This window comes from Amblyraja radiata, chromosome 1 (assembly GCF_010909765.2).
Source record: "Amblyraja radiata isolate CabotCenter1 chromosome 1, sAmbRad1.1.pri, whole genome shotgun sequence".
NCBI classification, from domain to species: Eukaryota; Metazoa; Chordata; class Chondrichthyes; order Rajiformes; family Rajidae; genus Amblyraja; species Amblyraja radiata.
In genome coordinates, this window is record NC_045956.1 from 127312194 (window position 1) to 127331172 (window position 18979).

General features: G+C 45.5%; 1 protein-coding gene across 1 annotated transcript; it reads right to left on the minus strand.

The window, feature by feature from the left end:
- Window positions 1-339: 339 nt before the first annotated feature.
- LOC116983215 (granzyme K-like) lies at window positions 340-18455 on the minus strand. Its single transcript, XM_033036906.1, has 5 exons — window positions 18331-18455; window positions 18102-18246; window positions 12859-13009; window positions 2910-3182; window positions 340-784 (listed from the first exon to the last, which is right to left on the minus strand). The coding sequence occupies exons 1-5, from the start codon at window positions 18401-18403 to the stop codon at window positions 590-592; spliced, it is 837 nt and encodes a 278-aa protein (XP_032892797.1). The 5' UTR covers window positions 18404-18455; the 3' UTR covers window positions 340-589.
- Window positions 18456-18979: the final 524 nt, after the last annotated feature.

Below are 18979 nucleotides of genomic sequence, written 5' to 3' on the forward strand. Positions count from 1 at the left end.
ACACACACACACACACACACACACTCTTTTAAAAGTATATAGATAGATATATAGATGGGTATATGGAGCAAACTGCCAGAGAAAGTGTCAGTGGTGAGTACAATTGATGACATTATAAAGACACTTGGTACATGGTCAGGAAAGGTTTGGAGAGGCATTGGCAAGTGGGATAAGTTTGGTTAGGCAACTTGGTGAGCCTGAATGAGTTGGGCCAAAGGGCTTGTTTTCATGTAATTATTCGCACACCCTATCGTCTCTCCATAGCACTGCAAATTTCAATTGACTTAGTTGGCAATTTCTATAATGTTTTATTACAGTTAAATAATGTACAAGGAGCAGGAAAGTTTTTCACTAATAAGCATCTCATATGAAAAATAATCAACTCTGCCAGGGGAGTACATTTCATTAATTCAAAGGCTATCCAGCCAATACATGTTCTTAGCAACTTCACGATTCATAATTTTAGAATTATTTGGAAATGTTTCTGTTAGACAACTTGGAAAAATACAAAATGTTTATGAAGCTATTTAAAGGAAACCGTAACAGAATTAAAGGGAAAGACATTTCAAATCACATGCGGAGGAAACAATTAGTTCTGCTCCTTTGTTGTATTATGGTTTTTGATCCTTATAATCGCCTTTATCCACCTAAGGTATTTCTCAGATAAGCGGGTGTAGATACCAGGTTCATTGGGAACTCCACAGTCTGCTCCAGCTGAAACAATGCCAGTGTACTCTTTCTTGTTCCCCTGCTTTGTACATATTAATGGACCACCAGAATCTCCCTGAAACAAGACACATAAAATGTAACAGTTATTTCAGCTGTAGCCGTGGAATATGGAGCTGAAATGCTTTCTCTGTTACTAGACTAGCAATGCAGAGGTCTGGCCAACAATTTACATTTCTCAAGAGACATAAGTTCAAATTCTAGTCAGGAGTGTTTTATTGTCATATGTTCTGAAACGGAAGAATGAACGTCTTACTTGCAGCAGCAAAACGGGTATATAAACATGTGTAGAAAGGAACTGTAAATGCCGAAGATAGTCACAAAATGCTGGAGTACTCAACGGGTCAGTAAGCATCTCTGGAATATAAGAATAGGTGACGTTTTGGGTCAGAACACTTCTTCAGACTGAAAGACAGACGTGTGTGAAAGCTGGTGGTGAGGAAAGGCCAGAACAACAGATGATCCCAGGAGTGATGGAGTCCATATTGGCCCATTGTTGGCTGGGGAAGTTGTGCTAACGAGAGGGAAACAAGGATGTGAACAGTGGAACTGGTATGACGACCGGGGGATGTGGGGGGGGGGGGGGGGGGGGGGGGGGAGTGCAGGAGTTACTTGAAATTAGAGAAATCAACGTTCATACTGCTAGGTTGTAACCAGCCCGTGGGAAATGGCCTTTGATGTGCTAATCTATTCAGGTTGTTCTCTTGCTACGTTTAATAAAACGGCTGGAAAGAAAGATTGGCTTATGGCATAGATGTAAGGCACAGAAAGGCAGCGGTATGGTAAGAAACTGTTAAGTAAAACATAATTTTGAAAAATCACAAGTAAATGCTGTTGCGTTCAAAACTACGTGTTAAGTGCAGTAACTTCAGACGAGTGCAGCCCAGTGGCAGGTGAACCACCACAGTCCACAGGGTATCAGCACCCCAGGTGAAGCTCAACCAAGTACTGTCCCACCAACGGACACGAGTCCAGAGCCCAACCAGCCACAGTAAGCGGTAGAGAGGAAGATGGAAGGAAAAAAGCAGAATGGAGCAGTCACTGGCTGTGGCTGATGAGAAAAGATGCTGTCTGGGCTGCCACGTGACCATCTAGAGGCTAACCATAAGACACACACCCAGGGCTGATCACTGTCTCGACTGAGGGTGTCTTGTGATAAAAGGCCTAAACACCCACTGATGTTGAGGTACACAACTGAAGATGTGTCTAATTGGTAGCAAAATCACCTAGTGGTCACCCCCAAGAATACCGGGTGTCAGTTGTGGTGAAGAACCTTAGGGATTGTAGCATCCAGTCCTACTAATCAATATGCCGGTCAGTGTATATAAATGTGTGTTTGTCGGTAAATGTGTTGCAATAAATAACTCAGGCAGCAACTTCCCATGTTCCATGTGGAACTGAACATGTGCATTTAGCAAGTTTGAGATACAGCATGGAAACAGGCCCTTCAGCCCATTGAGTCCAAGCTGACCATCCATTCACATTGGTTCCATGTTATCCCACTTTCTTAACCCCTCCTTACGTATTAGTGGCAATTTTTACAGATGCAAATTAACCTACTTTGGGAAGTGGGAAGAAGCCGGAGCACGTGGAGGAAATCTACACGGTCACAGGGAGAATGTGCAAACTCCACACGGACAGCACCTGAGATCATAGAAACATAGAAACATAGAAAATAGGTGCAGGAGTAGGCCATTCGGCCCTTCAAGCCTGCACCGCCATTCAATATGATCATGGCTGATCATCCAACTCAGTATCCTGTACCTGCCTTCTCTCCATACCCCCTGATCCCTTTAGCCACAAGGGCCACATCTAACTCCCTCTTAAATATAGCCAATGAACTGGCCTCAACTACCTTCTGCGGGAGAGAATTCCAGAGATTCACCACTCTCTGTGTGAAAAAAGTTTTCCTCACCTCGGTCCTAAAAGGTTTCCCCCTTATCCTTAAACTGTGACCCGAGATCAGTATCAAACCTCTCTCAGCTGTGATTCAGCAGCTCCACCAGTTGCACTACTGTGCCACCATGGTGTTGCTAAATGGTGCTGTCCAATTTTCACACAAATCATTAATAGTCCCAAGGTCACCATAACATATTTCAATCAAATAACTGGCAGTGTACCTTCTTGTGATAATGCTTTGCAACTCTCAGAGTTTTCATTTAAATTGAGAAATGTAAACTTACCGCACATGAATCCTTTCTTGCTTCAGCATCACCAACGCATAACATGTCCTTTGTTATGTAAGGGCTGAAGTCATAGTATTTTTTACTATTGCAGACTTTCCGATCAATGATGGTTAAATTTACTTCCCTCAGGATATCAGATGCTTTCAGGACTAAAGAATTTGTTGTTCCCCATCCGGCAACACTGCACTTGGTTCCAGCTTTGACATCTTTTGTTGATTTGGGAAGTTTCAAAGTGGATACGTACTTGTTCAGAACAGCGTCACGGGCCAACTGTTCAAATTAACAGATAAAATAGACTGAATTATAAGTATTACCACTGACTAAATCGTATAACGTTTGGAATCTATCCATGGAACTGGTGCGCTACAATGCTGAGAACTATATTCTGCACTCTGCATCTACCCCTTTGCTCTATCTATTCTGCTCAAGTTGTCCTTGATTGTATTTATGTATAGTATCAGTGTAGGATAGAAACATAGAAACATAGAAAATAGGTGCAGGAGGAGGCCATTCGGCCCTTCGAGCCAGCATCGCAATTCATTGTGATCATGGCTGATCGCTCCTATCAATAACCCGTGCCTGCCTTCTCCCCATATCCCTTGACTCCACAAGCCCCTAGAGCTCTATCTAACTCCCTCTTAAATCCATCCAGTGACTTGGCCTCCACTGCCCTCTGTGGCAGGGAATTCCATAAATTCACAGGAGGGAAATACAGATGTGTAGGAAAGGTCTGAAGAAGGGTTTCGACCCGAAACGTCACCCATTCCTTCTCCTCGGAGATGCTGCCTGTCCTGCTGAGTTACTCCAGCTTTTTGTGTCTAACAAGGGAAATGCAAATGCTGGTTTACACCAAAGAGAGACAAAAATTGCTGGAGTAGCTCAGCTGCCCATTCCATTCCTTCTGTCCAAAGAAGCTGCAAGTCCTGCTGAGTTACACCAGCATTTTGTGTCGATCTATAATATTATCAGATTTGATTGGTTGGCATAGTGTCAGGCAATGTTCAACTCACTTTTATCGGCTATACTATTTGTAACCTTGCAAACAGCAATAAAACTGGTTCAAGATCTAATATAAATCTTGGAAATTTAGAAAGTAGTTTCATGATAAAATATCCTAACATTTTTATGTGAAGTTATTTGAGTTTTAAAAGACACTAGACCAAGGGCAGACCCGTTGGGTCTGCTCCCCCAACGCAGCCGTTCCCTACCCGTAGCCCCCATGGGAGACGTGGTCCTCCAACTCAAGTGGCTCGGAATGAGCAGTGCGGCTGGTTTTAAATGGCGTCTTTGAGGCGAGATGCGGGCGCCAGCAGCCGTTATGGTCGCCGGCCAGCAGGAGGCGACAAAATGAGTGAGTGGGGGGGGGGAGAAGGATTTAATGAAAAATGTGGACATAAACATAACGAAATCTAATGAGGAGTGGATAGTTGGAATGAAAAGTGAAATGTCTACCGAAATGGCTGCTTCTATGGGTGAGAAGCCAGTTTATTTTTGAAATATTGGGGGGTAGGGGGGGGAGGATTTGATTAAAAACGTGTACTTAAACACGACGAAATGTAATGAGGAGCGGATACTTAGAAAGAAAAGTGAAATCTCTACCGAAATGGAAAAGGTCTCGGCGATTGAGCGTCTGGATTCGGCGTGGCAATGAATCAAAGGCAGAAAGGCAGCCGGACGGCAGGCGGCAGCCGGACGGCAGGCGGCAGCCACAGAGTTTTAATAGTATACTAGACCAAGTACAGACCCGTTGGGTCTGTTTCCCTAACGGCGTTTGCGGGGGGGGGGGGGGGGGGGGCTGCGGCATCACACTCACATTAACCACCCTCCAAACACACAGGTGGGGGGAGGGGAGGTGAGAAGAGGGGAGGTGAGAAGAGGGGAGAGGAGGAGGAGGAAGCGGGACAGATTTGGGAGGGAAAGGAGAGCGGGGTAGGAGGTGAGAGAGGGGGATGGGGAGAGAGACGTGGGGGAGGGGGGGATGGGGAGGGGAGGATGGAGGGAGGGGGAGAGGGGTGGGGGGAGAGAGGGGAAGGAGTGGGGAGAGGGGAGGGGGGAGGGGGGAGAGAAGAGGAAGAGTGGGGAGGGAGGAGGAGAGGGGTAGGGGGAGTGATGGAAGAGGGACAGAGGGGTAAGGGAAGGGGGCGGGGGGAGAGAGGGAAGGGGGTGGGGTAGAGAGGGAAGGGGGTGGGGTAGAGAGGGAAGGGGGGTGGGGGAGAGAGGGAAGGGGGTGGGGGAGGGATGAGGAGAGGGAGAGGGGGAATGGAGTGGGGAGGGAGGGAGGGAGGGAGAGAGGGTAGCGGGAGTGGTGGAAGAGGGATGGGGGAGTGGTGGAAGAGGAACAGAGGGGTAGGGGAAGGGGTGGGGAGAGAGGGGAAGGGAAGGGAAGAGAGAGGGGTGGTGGAGGAAGAGGGGTGGGGTAAGGGGAGAGAAGTGGAAGAGTGGGGAGGGAGGGGTAGGGGGAGTGGTGGAAGAGGGACAGAGCGGTATGGGGGAAGGGGGCGGGGGGAGAGAGGGAAGGGGGTGGGGTAGAGAGGGAAGGGGGGTGGGGGAGAGAGGGATGGGTGGGAGAGGGAGAGGGGTGATGAGAGGGAAACATAGAAATTAAGTGCAGGAGTAGGCCATTCGGCCCTACGAGCCTGCACCACCATTCAATATGATCATGGCTGATCATCCAACTCAGTATCCTGTACCTGCCTTCTCTCCATACCCCCTGATCCATTTAGTCACAAGGGCCAGATCTAACTCCCTCTTAAATATAGCCAATGAACTGGCCTCAACTACCTTCTGTGCCAGTGAATTCCAGAGATTCACCACTCTCTGTGTGAAAAATGTTTTTCTCATCTCGGTCCTAAAAGATTTACCCCTTATCCTTAAACTGTGACCCCTTGTTCTGGACTTCCCCAACATCTGGAACAATCTTCCTGCATCTAGCCTGTCCAACCCCTTAAGAATTTTGTAAGTCTATAAGATACCCCCTCAATCTTCTAAAATCTAGCGAGTACAAGCTGAGTCTATCCAGTCTTTATTCATATGAAAGTCCTGACATCCCAGAAATCAGTCTGGTGAGCCTTCTCTGTACTCCCACTATGGCAAGAATGTCTTTGAGCATTAGGCATTGTGACATCACACGATGGAACGTTCACCAGGGGCTGGGGCTGCTTCTATGGGTGAGAAGCCAGTATTTTTTGAAATATTGGGGGGGGGGGGGGGGGGGGGGGGGTGCTGCGGCATCACACTCACATTAACCACCCCCCAAACACACAGGTGGGGGGAGGGGGGTGAGAAGAGGGGAGGGAGGGGAGTGGAGGAGGAGGAAACGGGACAGATTTGGGAGAGAAAGGAGAGCGGGGTAGGGGGTGAGAGAGGGGGATGGGTAGAGAGATGTGGGGAAGGGGGGGGATGGGGAGGGAGGGGAAGAGGGAGGGAGGGGGAGAGGGGTGGGGGGAGAGAGGGTAAAGAGTGGGGAGGGAGAGTGGAGGGGGTGGGGGGAGAGAAGTGGAAGAGGGGGGAGGGAGGAGGAGAGGGGGAGGGGGAGTGAGGAAGACGGACAGAGGGATAGGGGGGGAGGGAGCGGGGGGGAGAGAGGGAAGGGGGTGGGGGAGAGAGGGATGGGAGAGGGAGAGAGGTGAGGAGAGGGAGGGGGGAGGAGAGAAGGGGGGAGAGAAGTGGAAGAGTGGGGAGGGAGGGAGGGAGGGGTAGAGGGGTAGCGGGAGTGGTGGAAGAGGGACGGGGGAGTGGTGGAAGAGGAACAGAGGGGTAAGAGGAAGGGGTGGGGGAGAGTGGGAAAGGGAGGGGAAGAGAGAGGGGTGGGGGAGGGAGAGGGGTGGGGTAAGGGGAGAGAAGTGGACGAGTGGGGAGGGAGGGGTAGGGGGAGTGGTGGAAGAGGGACAGAGGGGTAGGGGGCGGGGGGAGAGAGGGAAGGGGGTGGGGTAGAGAGGGAAGGGGGGTGGGGGAGAGAGGGATGGGTGGGAAAGGGAGAGGGGTGAGGAGAGGGAAACATAGAAATTAAGTGCAGGAGTAGGCCATTCGGCCCTTTGAGCCTGCACCACCATTCAATATGATCATGGCTGATCATCCAACTCAGTATCCTGTACCTGCCTTCTCTCCATATCCCCTGATCCCTTTAGCCACAAGGGCCACATCTAACTCCCTCTTAAGTTCCGATTGGACATGTGTGAACATTGGGCATTGTGACATCACACAATGGAACGTTCACCATTGGCTGGGGCTCCTGCAAAGGCATATGTAAATGAATCCATTCCGATTGGACATCTGTGCACATTGGGCATTGTGACATCACACGATGGAACGTTCACCAGGGGCTGGGGCTGGTGCTGGTGCTGGTGCTGCTTCTATGGGAGAGAAGCCAGTTTATTTTTGAAATATTGGTTGGGGGGGGGAAGGATTTGATTAAAAACGTGTACTTAAACACGACGAAATGTAATGAGGAGCGGATACTTAGAAAGAAAAGTGAAATCTCTACCGAAATGGAAAAGATGTCGGCGATTCTGAGTCTGGTTTCGGAGTTGCAGTGAATCAAAGGAAGAAAGAAAGGCAGCCGGACGGACGGCAAGCGAAAGGCACACAGTTTTATATATTGGATAGATAGATAGATAGATAGATAGATAGATAGATAGATAGATAGATAGATAGATAGATAGATAGATACACTTGCAATTGTATCACACACTTTGCAAAAGGATGGGTATGGATCATGAGGTCATATGTGATAGGAGCAGAATTAGGCCATTCGACCCATCAAGTCTACTCTGCCATTCAATCATGGCTGATCTATCCCTCCCTCCTAACCCCATTCTTCTGCCTTTTCCCCATAACCCCTGACACCCATACTAATCAAGAATCTATCTATCTCTGACTTTAAAATTTCCATTGACGGCCTCTGCAGCATTCTGTGGTAAAGTATTCCACAGATTCACCACTCTCTGACTTAAGAAATTCTAATCTCATTCCTAAAGGAACATATTTTAATTCTGAGGCTATGACCTCTGGTCCTAGACTTTCCCCCTGATGGAAACATCCTCTCCACATGCACTCTATCCAAGCCTTTCACTATCGGTAAGTTTCAATGAAATCCCCCTCATCCTTCTGAACTACAGCGAGTACAGGCCCAGTGAAGTCAAACGCTCATCGTATGTTAACCCATTCATTCCTGGGATCATTCTTGTTAACCTCCTCTTGTAAACCAAATTTGCTCACATTACTCCAAATGCAGCCTGACCAGAGCCTCAGCATTACAACCCTGTTTTTGTATTCTAGCCCTCTTGAAATAAATGCCATGTGTGTGCTGGTTGATGATATTAGTTTATCTGGGCAAACTGCTTGCACAGACATTGTGGGCTGAAGGGCCACTTCCTGTACTGTATTGTTCAATGTTTTATATTCTATCGAACCCCCATTAATCCAATGATAATCCAGTTTATTTGAAATCCAGGTGAAATTGTATAGATGGCTCCGAACACTCATTTCTCTCCCAACATCCAATGAACTCCTGTCACAATCGTGTGGAAATTCTTCTAAAAGTCATATTATTCCTGATAAATTGAAGTTTTATTATATTGTATGGATGACCTGATGTTCAGATTTACTTTGTATCCAAGTGGGAGAAATACTTTGCAAAAGTGAAACACCAATGTATATTTATGAAATAGGGAGCATAACAAATAATCTTTCCTTCTCCTTTAACATAAGCAAGCTTTGTGCCTATTTTCCGCGGTTATCAATTGTCCTGCTGTGAATTTCCCACTTTTTGTTTGACTGTGTTGTTGCTTGTGATGAAGAACATCTACCGTCTAACTGGCTGTCTAACATAGCAGCAACTCCACATAATTCGCTTCATTTTTGCTGGATTTCTTGTGACTTTGTTTTAAACACAATTTGGCCAACCAAATTCACCTCATAACATTGAGTTTCTGGCAATCTATTGTTTGAAATGCATCCACTTCAACTTCCAAGAGTAATGACAACAGCGGAGGCAGAGTGGAAAAAATGCAGCACCAATTACCATTATGATTTATCATATAATATAACAATTACAGCACGGAAACAGGCCATCTCGACCCCTCTAGTCCGTGCCGAACACATAGTCTCCCCTAGTCCCATATACCTGCGCTCAGACCATAACCCTCCATTCCTTTCCCATCCATATAACTATCCAATTTATTTTTAAATGATAAAAACGAACCTGCCTCCACCACCTTCACTGGAAGCTCATTCCACACAGCTACCACTCTCTGAGTAAAGAAGTTCCCCCTCATGTTACCCCTAAACTTCAGTCCCTTAATTCTCAAGTCATGTCCCCTTGTTTGAATCTTCCCTACTCTCAGTGGGAAAAGCTTTTCCACGTCAACTCTGTCTATCCCTCTCATCATTTTAAAAACCTCTATCAAGTCCCCCCTTAACCTTCTGCGCTCCAAAGAATAAAGCCCTAACTTGTTCAACCTTTCTCTGTAACTTAGTTGCTGAAACCCAGGCAACATTCTAGTAAATCTCCTCTGTACTCTCTCTATTTTGTTGACATCCTTCCTATAATTAGGCGACCAAAATTGTACACCATACTCCAGAATTGGCCTCACCAATGCCTTGTACAATTTTAACATTACATCCCAACTTCTATACTCAATGCTCTGATTTATAAAGGCCAGCACACCAAAAGCTTTCTTTACCACCCTATCTACATGAGATTCCACTTTCATGGAACTGTGCACAGTTATTCCCAGATCCCTCTGTTCACCTACATTCTTCAATTCCCTACCATTTACCATGTACGTCCTATTTTGATTTGTCCTGCCAAGATGTAGCACCTCACACTTATCAGCATTAAACTCCATCTGCCATCTTTCAGCCCACTCTTCCAACTGGCATAAATCTCTCTGTAGACTTTGAAACTCTTCTTCATTACCCGCAACCCCACCTATCTTGGTATCATCTGCATACTTACTAATCCAATTTACCACACCATCGTCCAGATCATTGATGTACATGACAAACAACAGTGGACCCAACACAGATCCCTGTGGCACCCCACTCGTCACTGGCCTCCAACCTGACAAACAACCATCCACCATTACTCTCTGGCATCTCCCATTCAGCCACTGTTGAATCCATCTTGCTACTCCACCATTAATACCCAACCATTGAACCTTCTTAACCAACCTTCCATGAGGAACCTTGTCAAAGGCCTTACTGAAGTCCATATACACAACATCCACTGCTTTACCCTCATCAATTTCCCGAGTAACATCTTCAAAAAATTCAAGAAGATTAGTTAAACATGACCTTCCAGGCACAAATCCATGTTGGCTGTTCCTAATCAGACCCTGTTTATCCAGATGCTTATATATATTATCTCTAAGTATTCTTTCCATTAATTTGCCCACCACTGACGTCAAACTAATAGGTCTATAATTGCTAGGTTTACTCTTAGACCCCTTTTTAAACAATGGAACAACATGCGCAGTACGCCAATCCTCCGGCACTATTCCCGTTTCTAATGACATTTGAAATATTTCTGCCATAGCCCCTGCTATTTCTACACTAACTTCCCTCAATGTCCTAGGGAATATCCTGTCCGGACCTGGAGACTTATCCACTTTTATATTTCTCAAAAGTGTCAGTACTTCCTCTTCTTTGATCCTCATAGTTTCCATAGCTACTCTACTTGTTTCCCTTACCTCACATAATTCAATATCCTTCTCCTTGGTGAATACCGAAGAAAAGAAACTGTTCAATATCTCCCCCATCTCTTTTGGCTCTGCAGATAGTTGGCCACTCTGACTCTCTAATGGACCAATTTTATCTGAGACCAGAACCCTGATAAATTGGCACAAACACACCAAAGATCCAAGATCCATAATATCATCACTCCAGGACAAGGCGGGGAATGTCACCATGGAAGATATTGAAGAAAGACACAAAATGATGGATTAACCCAGCGGGACAGGCAGAACCTCTAGAGAGAAAGAATGGGTGATGTTTCGGGTCAGAACCCTTCAGTCTGAAGATGGGCCTTGACCCCGAAATGTCACCCATTCCTTCTCCCCAGAGATGCTGCCTTTATCGCTGAGTTACTCGAGCATTTTGTGTCTATCTTCGGATTAAACCAGCATCTGCGGTTTCTTCCTACACATGGAAGTGGTGAATCTCTGGAACTCTCTGCCACAGAAGGTAGTTGAGGCCAGTTCATTGGCTATGTTTAAGAGGGAGTTAGATGTGGTCCTTGTTGCTAAAGGGATCAGGTGGTATGGAGAGAAGGCAGGTACGGGATACTGAGTTGGATGATCAGTCATGATCATATTGAATGGCGGTGCAGGCTCGAAGGGCCGAATGGCCTACTCCTGCACCTATTTTCTATGTATCTATGTATCTATGGAAGGTATAGAAACATAGAATATAGGTGCAGGAGTAAGCCATTCGGTTCAATGAGCCAGCACAACCATTCAATATGATCATGGTTGATCATCCAAAATCAGTACCCCATTCTAGCTTTATCCCCATATCCCCTGACTCCACTATCTTCAAGAGCCCTATCTCTGGATACTTTCAAGAGAGAGCTAGATAGGGCCGAGAATTCCACAGACTCACCACTCTCTGTGTGGAAAAAGTGCTTCCTCTTCTCCGTTCTAAATGGCTTACCCCTTATTCTTAAACTGTGGCCCCTGGTTCTGGATTCTCCCAACATCGGAAACATTTTTCCTGCATCTAGCCTGTTCAATCCCTTAAGAATTGTATATGTTTCTATAAGATTCCCTCTCATCCTTCTAAATCCCAGTGAATACAAGCCCAGTTGACCCATCTGTTTGACCATTATTCTTCAGGGAACCAAATCCAATAGCCTTCCCTGGTCTGCCTGTTACATGACTCCTGAAAAAAAAATGTGGACGATTCTTAAATGTCTCCTCGGTTCAGAAACCATTAGAATGGACAAAAGTGCCAGCATTGGTGACTATGTCTACAGCACACGAACCAATAATAAATTAGAACCTGCCCAAGCCAGATGCTTGCTCCTTTACCGGGGTTACGTCCGCGCCCGGGTGATGTTAGAGAGGGACACAGTTGTATAGTAGTTATTTAGTATATTTGTAACATAGTTGTTTGGAATTCAGTGGCTGAATAATTTGATGATTTTAGACAATAGACAATAGACAATAGGTGCAGGAGAGGGCCATTCGGCCCTTCGAGCCAGCACCGCCGTTCTATGTGATCATGGCTGATCATCCACAATCAGTACCCCGTTCCTGCCTTCTCCCCATATCCCCTGACTCCGCTATCTTTAAGAGCCCTATCTAGCTCTCTCTTGAAAGTATCCAGAGAACCGGCCTCCACCGCCCTCTGAGGCAGAGAATTCCATAGACTCACAGCTCTCTGTGTGAAAAACTGTTTCCTCAACTCCGTTCTAAATTGCTTATCCCTTATTCTTAAACTGTGGTTCTGGACTCCCCCAACATCGGGAACATTTTTCCTGCCTCTAGCGTGTCCAAACCCTTAATAATCTTGTATGTTTCAATAATATACCCTCTCATCCTTCTAAATTCCAGAGTACACAAGCCCAGCCGCACCATTCTCTCAGCATATGACAGTCCCGCCATCCCGGGAATTATCCTTGTAAACCTACGCTGCACTCCCTCAATAGCAAGAATTGCTATTGTAATATGGTGGTGGGTATGTCACCATAGCTTTGTTTTTTTTTGGTTTTTGTATCGTGTTCGTAATCAAATAAATTATTTTTGATACAAAAAATATATAAATAATAACTAAATAAATAAATTAGAACCAAATGTTTTGGATGGGCCATTAATATTAATATACTCCAGCTCGGAGTGGATGGATCAGATGTCTGTATGATTGTAGGATACATTTTCGATTCTCCAGTGCAGCAAAGAGCTATGGAATTTGCTTTTAAATAATCTTGTGCACATATATTTAGTACCTGAACCAGCATGATGTCGTTTTCTGGAGTTTTTGGGTTAAACTCCGGGTAAGGAACCATCTTTATCACTGCAATTGTCGTTTTCCTTTCTTGTTTCCTAGAAAGTGAATGCGCTCCAAGAACCACTTTGGATAGTGTTATTCGACTATATCTGTGATTGGAAAGGTGACTGAGTTATTCAAGATTCCAGAAACCATTTGAAAAACAATGGTCTATGAGCTGTTACACCCTCACTTTTATAATGAGCAGGAAGTATCAATTCCACATAATTGTACTTCTTTTGTACTTTTTGAATTGCACTTATTTCCTTCAGTTCCTCATTCTCACTAGTTCTTTGGTTCTCTTGTATTTCTGGCAGGTTTTTGGAATCACCTTTCCTGGAGATGATTGTTTAATTCCTCTGCCATTTCTTTATAAACTAATTACTTTTACTTAACTTTTGCTTATTTTTACTTTTCGCATCATTTAATCCTCATTTTCTACCTTCTCTTTATCAATTTTGTTTCATCCTCCTTTGCTGAATTCTAACTGCCCCAAGCAACCTATTGTTGACAATTTTGTAAGACTCTTCCTTGGATTCAAAACTAACTTTAGTTTCTCCTGTCAGGTATGGATGGACTATTTTCCTGCCTGAAAATCAAGGAACTGCAGAATGCTAGTTTACAAAGACACAAAAGTACTGGAGAAACAGTTCAGTTTGGAAGATGGTCCCAAACCAAAAACGTCACCTATTCCATGGTCTCTAGGAGATGCTGCCTGACTTGCTGAGTTACTCCAGCATTGATTGACTATGTTGCCTGGTTTTCCTTTGTACCATCAAGGAATTTAGTTTCCCCCAAATGGCCAACATCTATCCATACTATTATTAAAACTCGCATACTTGACCACTTCCGTTCGGGGCCCTCCCCCCCCCCCCCCCCCCCTGCCCCACACCACACACCCCCCCCTTCCCCACACCCCCCTTCCCACTCCCACCCCCTCTCCTCCCAAACACCCCTCTCCCCACCACCCCGGCCAACCCCCCTCCCCCACAGCCCCCTCTCCCCACCACTCCAGCCCCCCACCCCGCTCCTCCAGTCCCCCTCCCCATACACCCCCTCCCCCCACACCCCTTTCCCTGAGTGGTGGAATATTGCTTTGAGGGAACAGGTTGCGTTGGGGGAAACAGGTGAGTGGTGGAATATTGTGTTGGGGAATGGGTTGCGTTGGGGGGGGGGAGGGGAGTGGGGGCAGGGTTCCCATGTGACTGGGACCCAACGGGTCCCACTTAGTCTAGTTATTTCTTTAAGTGGGAGCCATTCAATATCTACCATCATACCTTTCAATATATTTTTCTATGAACTATTGCCAATTCTCATTTAAATTGTTTGTTTAGATTTAAGATCATAGTTTCAGTTGGAACCACATCACATTATATGATAAAACATATCATGGCCACTTCCCCTGACAAGAAGGTTATCAATTAATTCCTTCTCAATGCACATGATAGAATCTAAAATAGTCCTCTCCCAGGTCTTCTCAAATATTAGAATTAGAATTCCATGAATTAATCTTTCATCTTAATACAGCAAATTCGATCAGTCCAGTCTATGAATCGAACATTATCTCCCATGATTACTTGTTCATCGCTATCTCTAATTTCCTGATATATACCATGCCCAATAAAACAATTCCTATTTGGTAGACACAAAATGCTGGAGAAACTCAGCGGGTGAGGCAGCATCTATGGAGAGAAGGAATTGTCGACGTTTCAGGTCGAGACCTTCTACATACTGAGTTTCTCCAGCATTTTGTGTTTACCTTCGATTTTACCAGCATCCACAGTTCTTTCTCAAACATATTGCTATTTGGTGATCTATAAACAACTTCCACAAAGTCCTACTGATGTTTTCCAACTTTTGCTGTCCATTAGCTTGACATAAACTGATTCCAAATTTATATCATGAACTGCCAAGCCAAGATTGATCACAGTGCATATTAACAATTTTAGTCTATACTTCCTTATACATTTAGCTCCCAGATTTGGATACCATGAAGCCACATTTCTGTAACAAGAAGCCTGTAACAATTTGCTTGTACTTGCACAGCAGTTACTCACCCAAGCTTCCACAACAATCCTTTAGAAACCTGTGATTTCACCAACCAGACATTCAGCATGGTGGGTGCATGAGACTACCTTGAGCTGCAGACTCGACTCCAAGTTGCACACCCTCCTGGTTGGGAACCGTGTCACTGTTCCTTCATTGTCAGTTTGACCAAAAAGAGTTAGAGAGTCATAGAGCCCCACTACATGGAAACAGGCCCTTTGGCCCAACTTGCCCATGCAGACCAAGATGCCCCATCTACACTAGTCCCATCTGCTCATGTTTAGCTTGTATCCCTCTAAACCATTCTTATCCACTTATCTGTCCAAATATCTTTTAAGTCTTCTCTCTGCCACAGAAGGTAGTTGAGGCCAGTTCATTGGCTATATTTAAGAGGGAGTTAGATGTGGAACTTGTGGCTAAAGGGATCAGGGGGTATGGAGAGAAGGCAGGTACGGGATACTGAGTTGGATGATCAGCCATGATCATATTGAAGGCTCGAAGGGCCGAATGGCCTACTCCACATATTTTCTATGTTTCTAAGTGTTGTTATAGTACCTGCCTCAACTACCTTCTCTGGCTGTTCTTCCATATACCCACCTCTCTCTGTGTGAAAAGGTCACCCCCAAGGGGTTTCTATTCAATGTTTCCCTCTCACCTTAAACCTATGTCATCTGGTTCTTGATTTCCCTGCTCTGAGTGAAAGACTCTGTGTGTACATCCTATCACTCCTCCTCGTGATCTATAAGATCACCTCTCATCCTCCTGCGCTACAGGGAATGAAGTCCTAGCCTGCCCAAACCTCTCCCTATACCTCTGGCCATCAAGTCCTGGCAACATCCTCACAACAAGGAATCCTGGAACTACTTAATCACCAGCACCATGGGACTATCTGTCCCAGGAAGGTTGCAGCAGTTTGAGAAGGTGGTTCAAGCTTTAGCATTCCGAAGGGAATATTCCCATTGCAACCCTATGTCCTTGTATTTCCATTCCCCTTCTAACATCACTTTCCCATTCATGGGAAGGGAAATAGAGTTAACATTTCAGGTCAAAGACCCTTTCCTGCTGGAGGCATTTCGGCCCAACTTGCTGACCAAGATGACTCATCTACACTAAACTCACCTACTCATGTTTGGCCCATATCCCTCGAAACCTTCCCTATTCATGTACTTGTCCAAATGTATTTTATTGTTATAGTATTGGGCTCAACCACCTCCGCTGGCAGCTCGATCCATATCCACCACCATCTATATGAAAAAGTTGCCCCTCAGATACCTATTATATCTTTCCCCTCTCACCTTAAAACGATGCCCAGTGATCATTGATTCACTTACTGTGGGTAGATCAACTAGATAACGTCATTGGTAGCATTTCCAACAGCAAACCTATCCTGACTCTATCAGATGTTTAAGAAGGAACTGCAGATGCTGGACAATCGAAGGTAGACAAAAATGCTGGAGAAACTCAGCGGGTGAGGCAGCATCTATGGAGCGAAGGAAATAGACGACGTTTCGGGTCGAACTCCTTCAGAGATATTTCCTTTGTCCTATTCATCCCTCTTCCCATCATCTCAGTAATTTGAAAACAATTTTACGTTTCCCCCAAGTTCTCACGAAAAGTTTTGGATTTGAAACATTAACTTTATTTCTCTTCCCACAGAGGCTGAGGGTTCCCAGCATTTCTCGAACATAATTCTGAAACTATACTGAAGGTGTATTTTGGCATCAGTTTATGAGGGCTTTTGCTTTATGCCTACCCCACGTCCCATCCCTCAGTCTGTAGAAGGTTAACGTCCATTTCTCCCCATCTGAGCCGCCGAGTTCCTGCAGCACTTTGTGTTTTGGAGTAACAGCGGGCAATGGCAGCATCCCCGGAGAACATAGATAGGTGACGTTTCGGGTCGAGTCTCTTCTGTAGACTGGCACCTTGTGTTTTTGATGCGATTCCATCCTGTACGCCTTTAGAAATGTGCTTCTGTAAATAGTGTTTGGTATTGGTCCTGCTTGTTGCTTGATCTGATTGTCGAAAGCAATGGGCCTGTGCACCTCACTGCTCAGCTACAGGGGCGCTACCCGAGCCCTCCAGCCCGGAGCTGACCCTGCATTACCTCTGCATTGCCTGCTCACGCCTTTTATCTCTCTCTCTCTCTCTCTCTCTCTCTCTCTCTCACACACGCACTCTCTATCTCTCTCACGCACAAACCAACTCTGCTTCATTTTCTCTCTCTCTCTCACCCTCTCTCTCTCTCTCTCTCTCTCTCACCCTCTCTCTCACCCCCTCTCTCTCTCTCACCCTTTCTCTCCCACTCTTTCTCTCTCTCTCTCTCTCTCTCACACACACACGGACATACGCAGCCTCTCAGTCTCATCTTCTCACTCTCTTGTTCTCTGTCTGAATGCCCCGGCCGGTCGTATCCCGAACGGCTCAGGCACCCGAGCCAGCATTAGCCACAGACAGTCGTGTCCCGTTCGGGCTTGACTCGGGGATCCGTGCTCCTGGTTCGGGTCACACGCCCGATAAAAGGTCATTGTGTTTAAGGTTGAGTGCTTGCAACACAAACCCTTAAAACATTTATTTTTCACACAGACCCGAAACGTCACCCATTCCTTCTCTCCAGAGATGCTGCCTTTCCCGGTGAGTTACTCCAGCTTTTTGTGTCTATCTTCGGTTTAAACCAGCATCTGCAGTTCCTTCTTAAGGGCCTGTCCCACTTTCCTGAGTTATTCACGAATTCTCCCGAGTTATTCACGAATTCTCCCGAGTTTTCAAACTCGCAGAATGTTCATAGCGAGTCGTAAGAGGCCGTAGGAATCCGTGGATATATCCTAGTGGCTCGTTATGCCTGCCGTAGGTACTCGGTGAATCAGGTAAGTCGGGATGTTTTTTCCAGCCTGATGAAAAATGTCCACGAGTAAAAGAATAGCCCCAGTACCTACAGCTGGCATAACGAGCCGCTACGATATATCCACGGACTTCTACGGCCTCCTACGGGCTCATTACGAACATTCTGCGAGTTTGAAAACTCGGGGGAATTTGTGAATAACTCAGGAAAATTTGTGAATAACTCGGGAAAGTGGGACAGGCCCTTAACACATTTGTGTATTCTAGCCGTTCACGAGCAAGTAGTTATTTTTTAACATCCTTACAATGTGTACTCACTGTTCACAGTGCGCTGCAGTTAGAACCCATCTACGCGCGATCAAAGCTCCACCACAAACGTGGTGTTTCTTAACCTGGATGGACACCATGTATGGTCTGGAGTGATGTTTAACTTTACGGCCCCCAATTATTTCCGTGCAGATACCTACAATAGACAAATAATATTAAATAATTACTTAATAGAATCGTTAAAATTGTAAAAACAGCCCTTCATATACTGCACACTTACACCCTTGTAGAGTCAGGAAAATTACCACAGTAGTTAACCAGACGGCACATCCTATCCTGGACACTTCCTCCATGTTCTCAGTGTAAACAGGCTTCACACAGTCACGTCGTATTCAAGAGTGTAAGTACCTTCCCTTTTCAAATTATTGAATATCTTACAGCACCTCATAGATGTGAAAGTCGATGTTGTGGTATGTAGGCAGGTGACATGTAATCTTCCAAGTTACGGGGAATTTCCAATCAACGTCTTACACTTTCAATTTCAACCTTACATTAATCATTAAATATAGAACATATATAAACATAGAACAGTGTAGCTTAGGAAAAGACCGTTAGGCCTAAAATGTCTGTGCCCAACATAATGCCAAAATAAACTAATCTCATCTGCCTGCAAATGACCCATATTCGCAGCTGGTACCAGACACCCAGGTCTCTGTGTAAAAAAACACCCAGCACATCTCCTTTAAACTTTGCCCCTTTCACCTTAACGTTATGCCTTCTGGTATTTGACATTTACCCTGGGAAAAAATGCTCTGACCATCTACCTTATCAATGCCTCATAATTTTATGCGCTTCTATCCTCTCAACCTCTGACTTTCTAGTGAAAACAATCCAGGTTTGTCCAATTTCTTCTTCAGAATGCTCCCCCT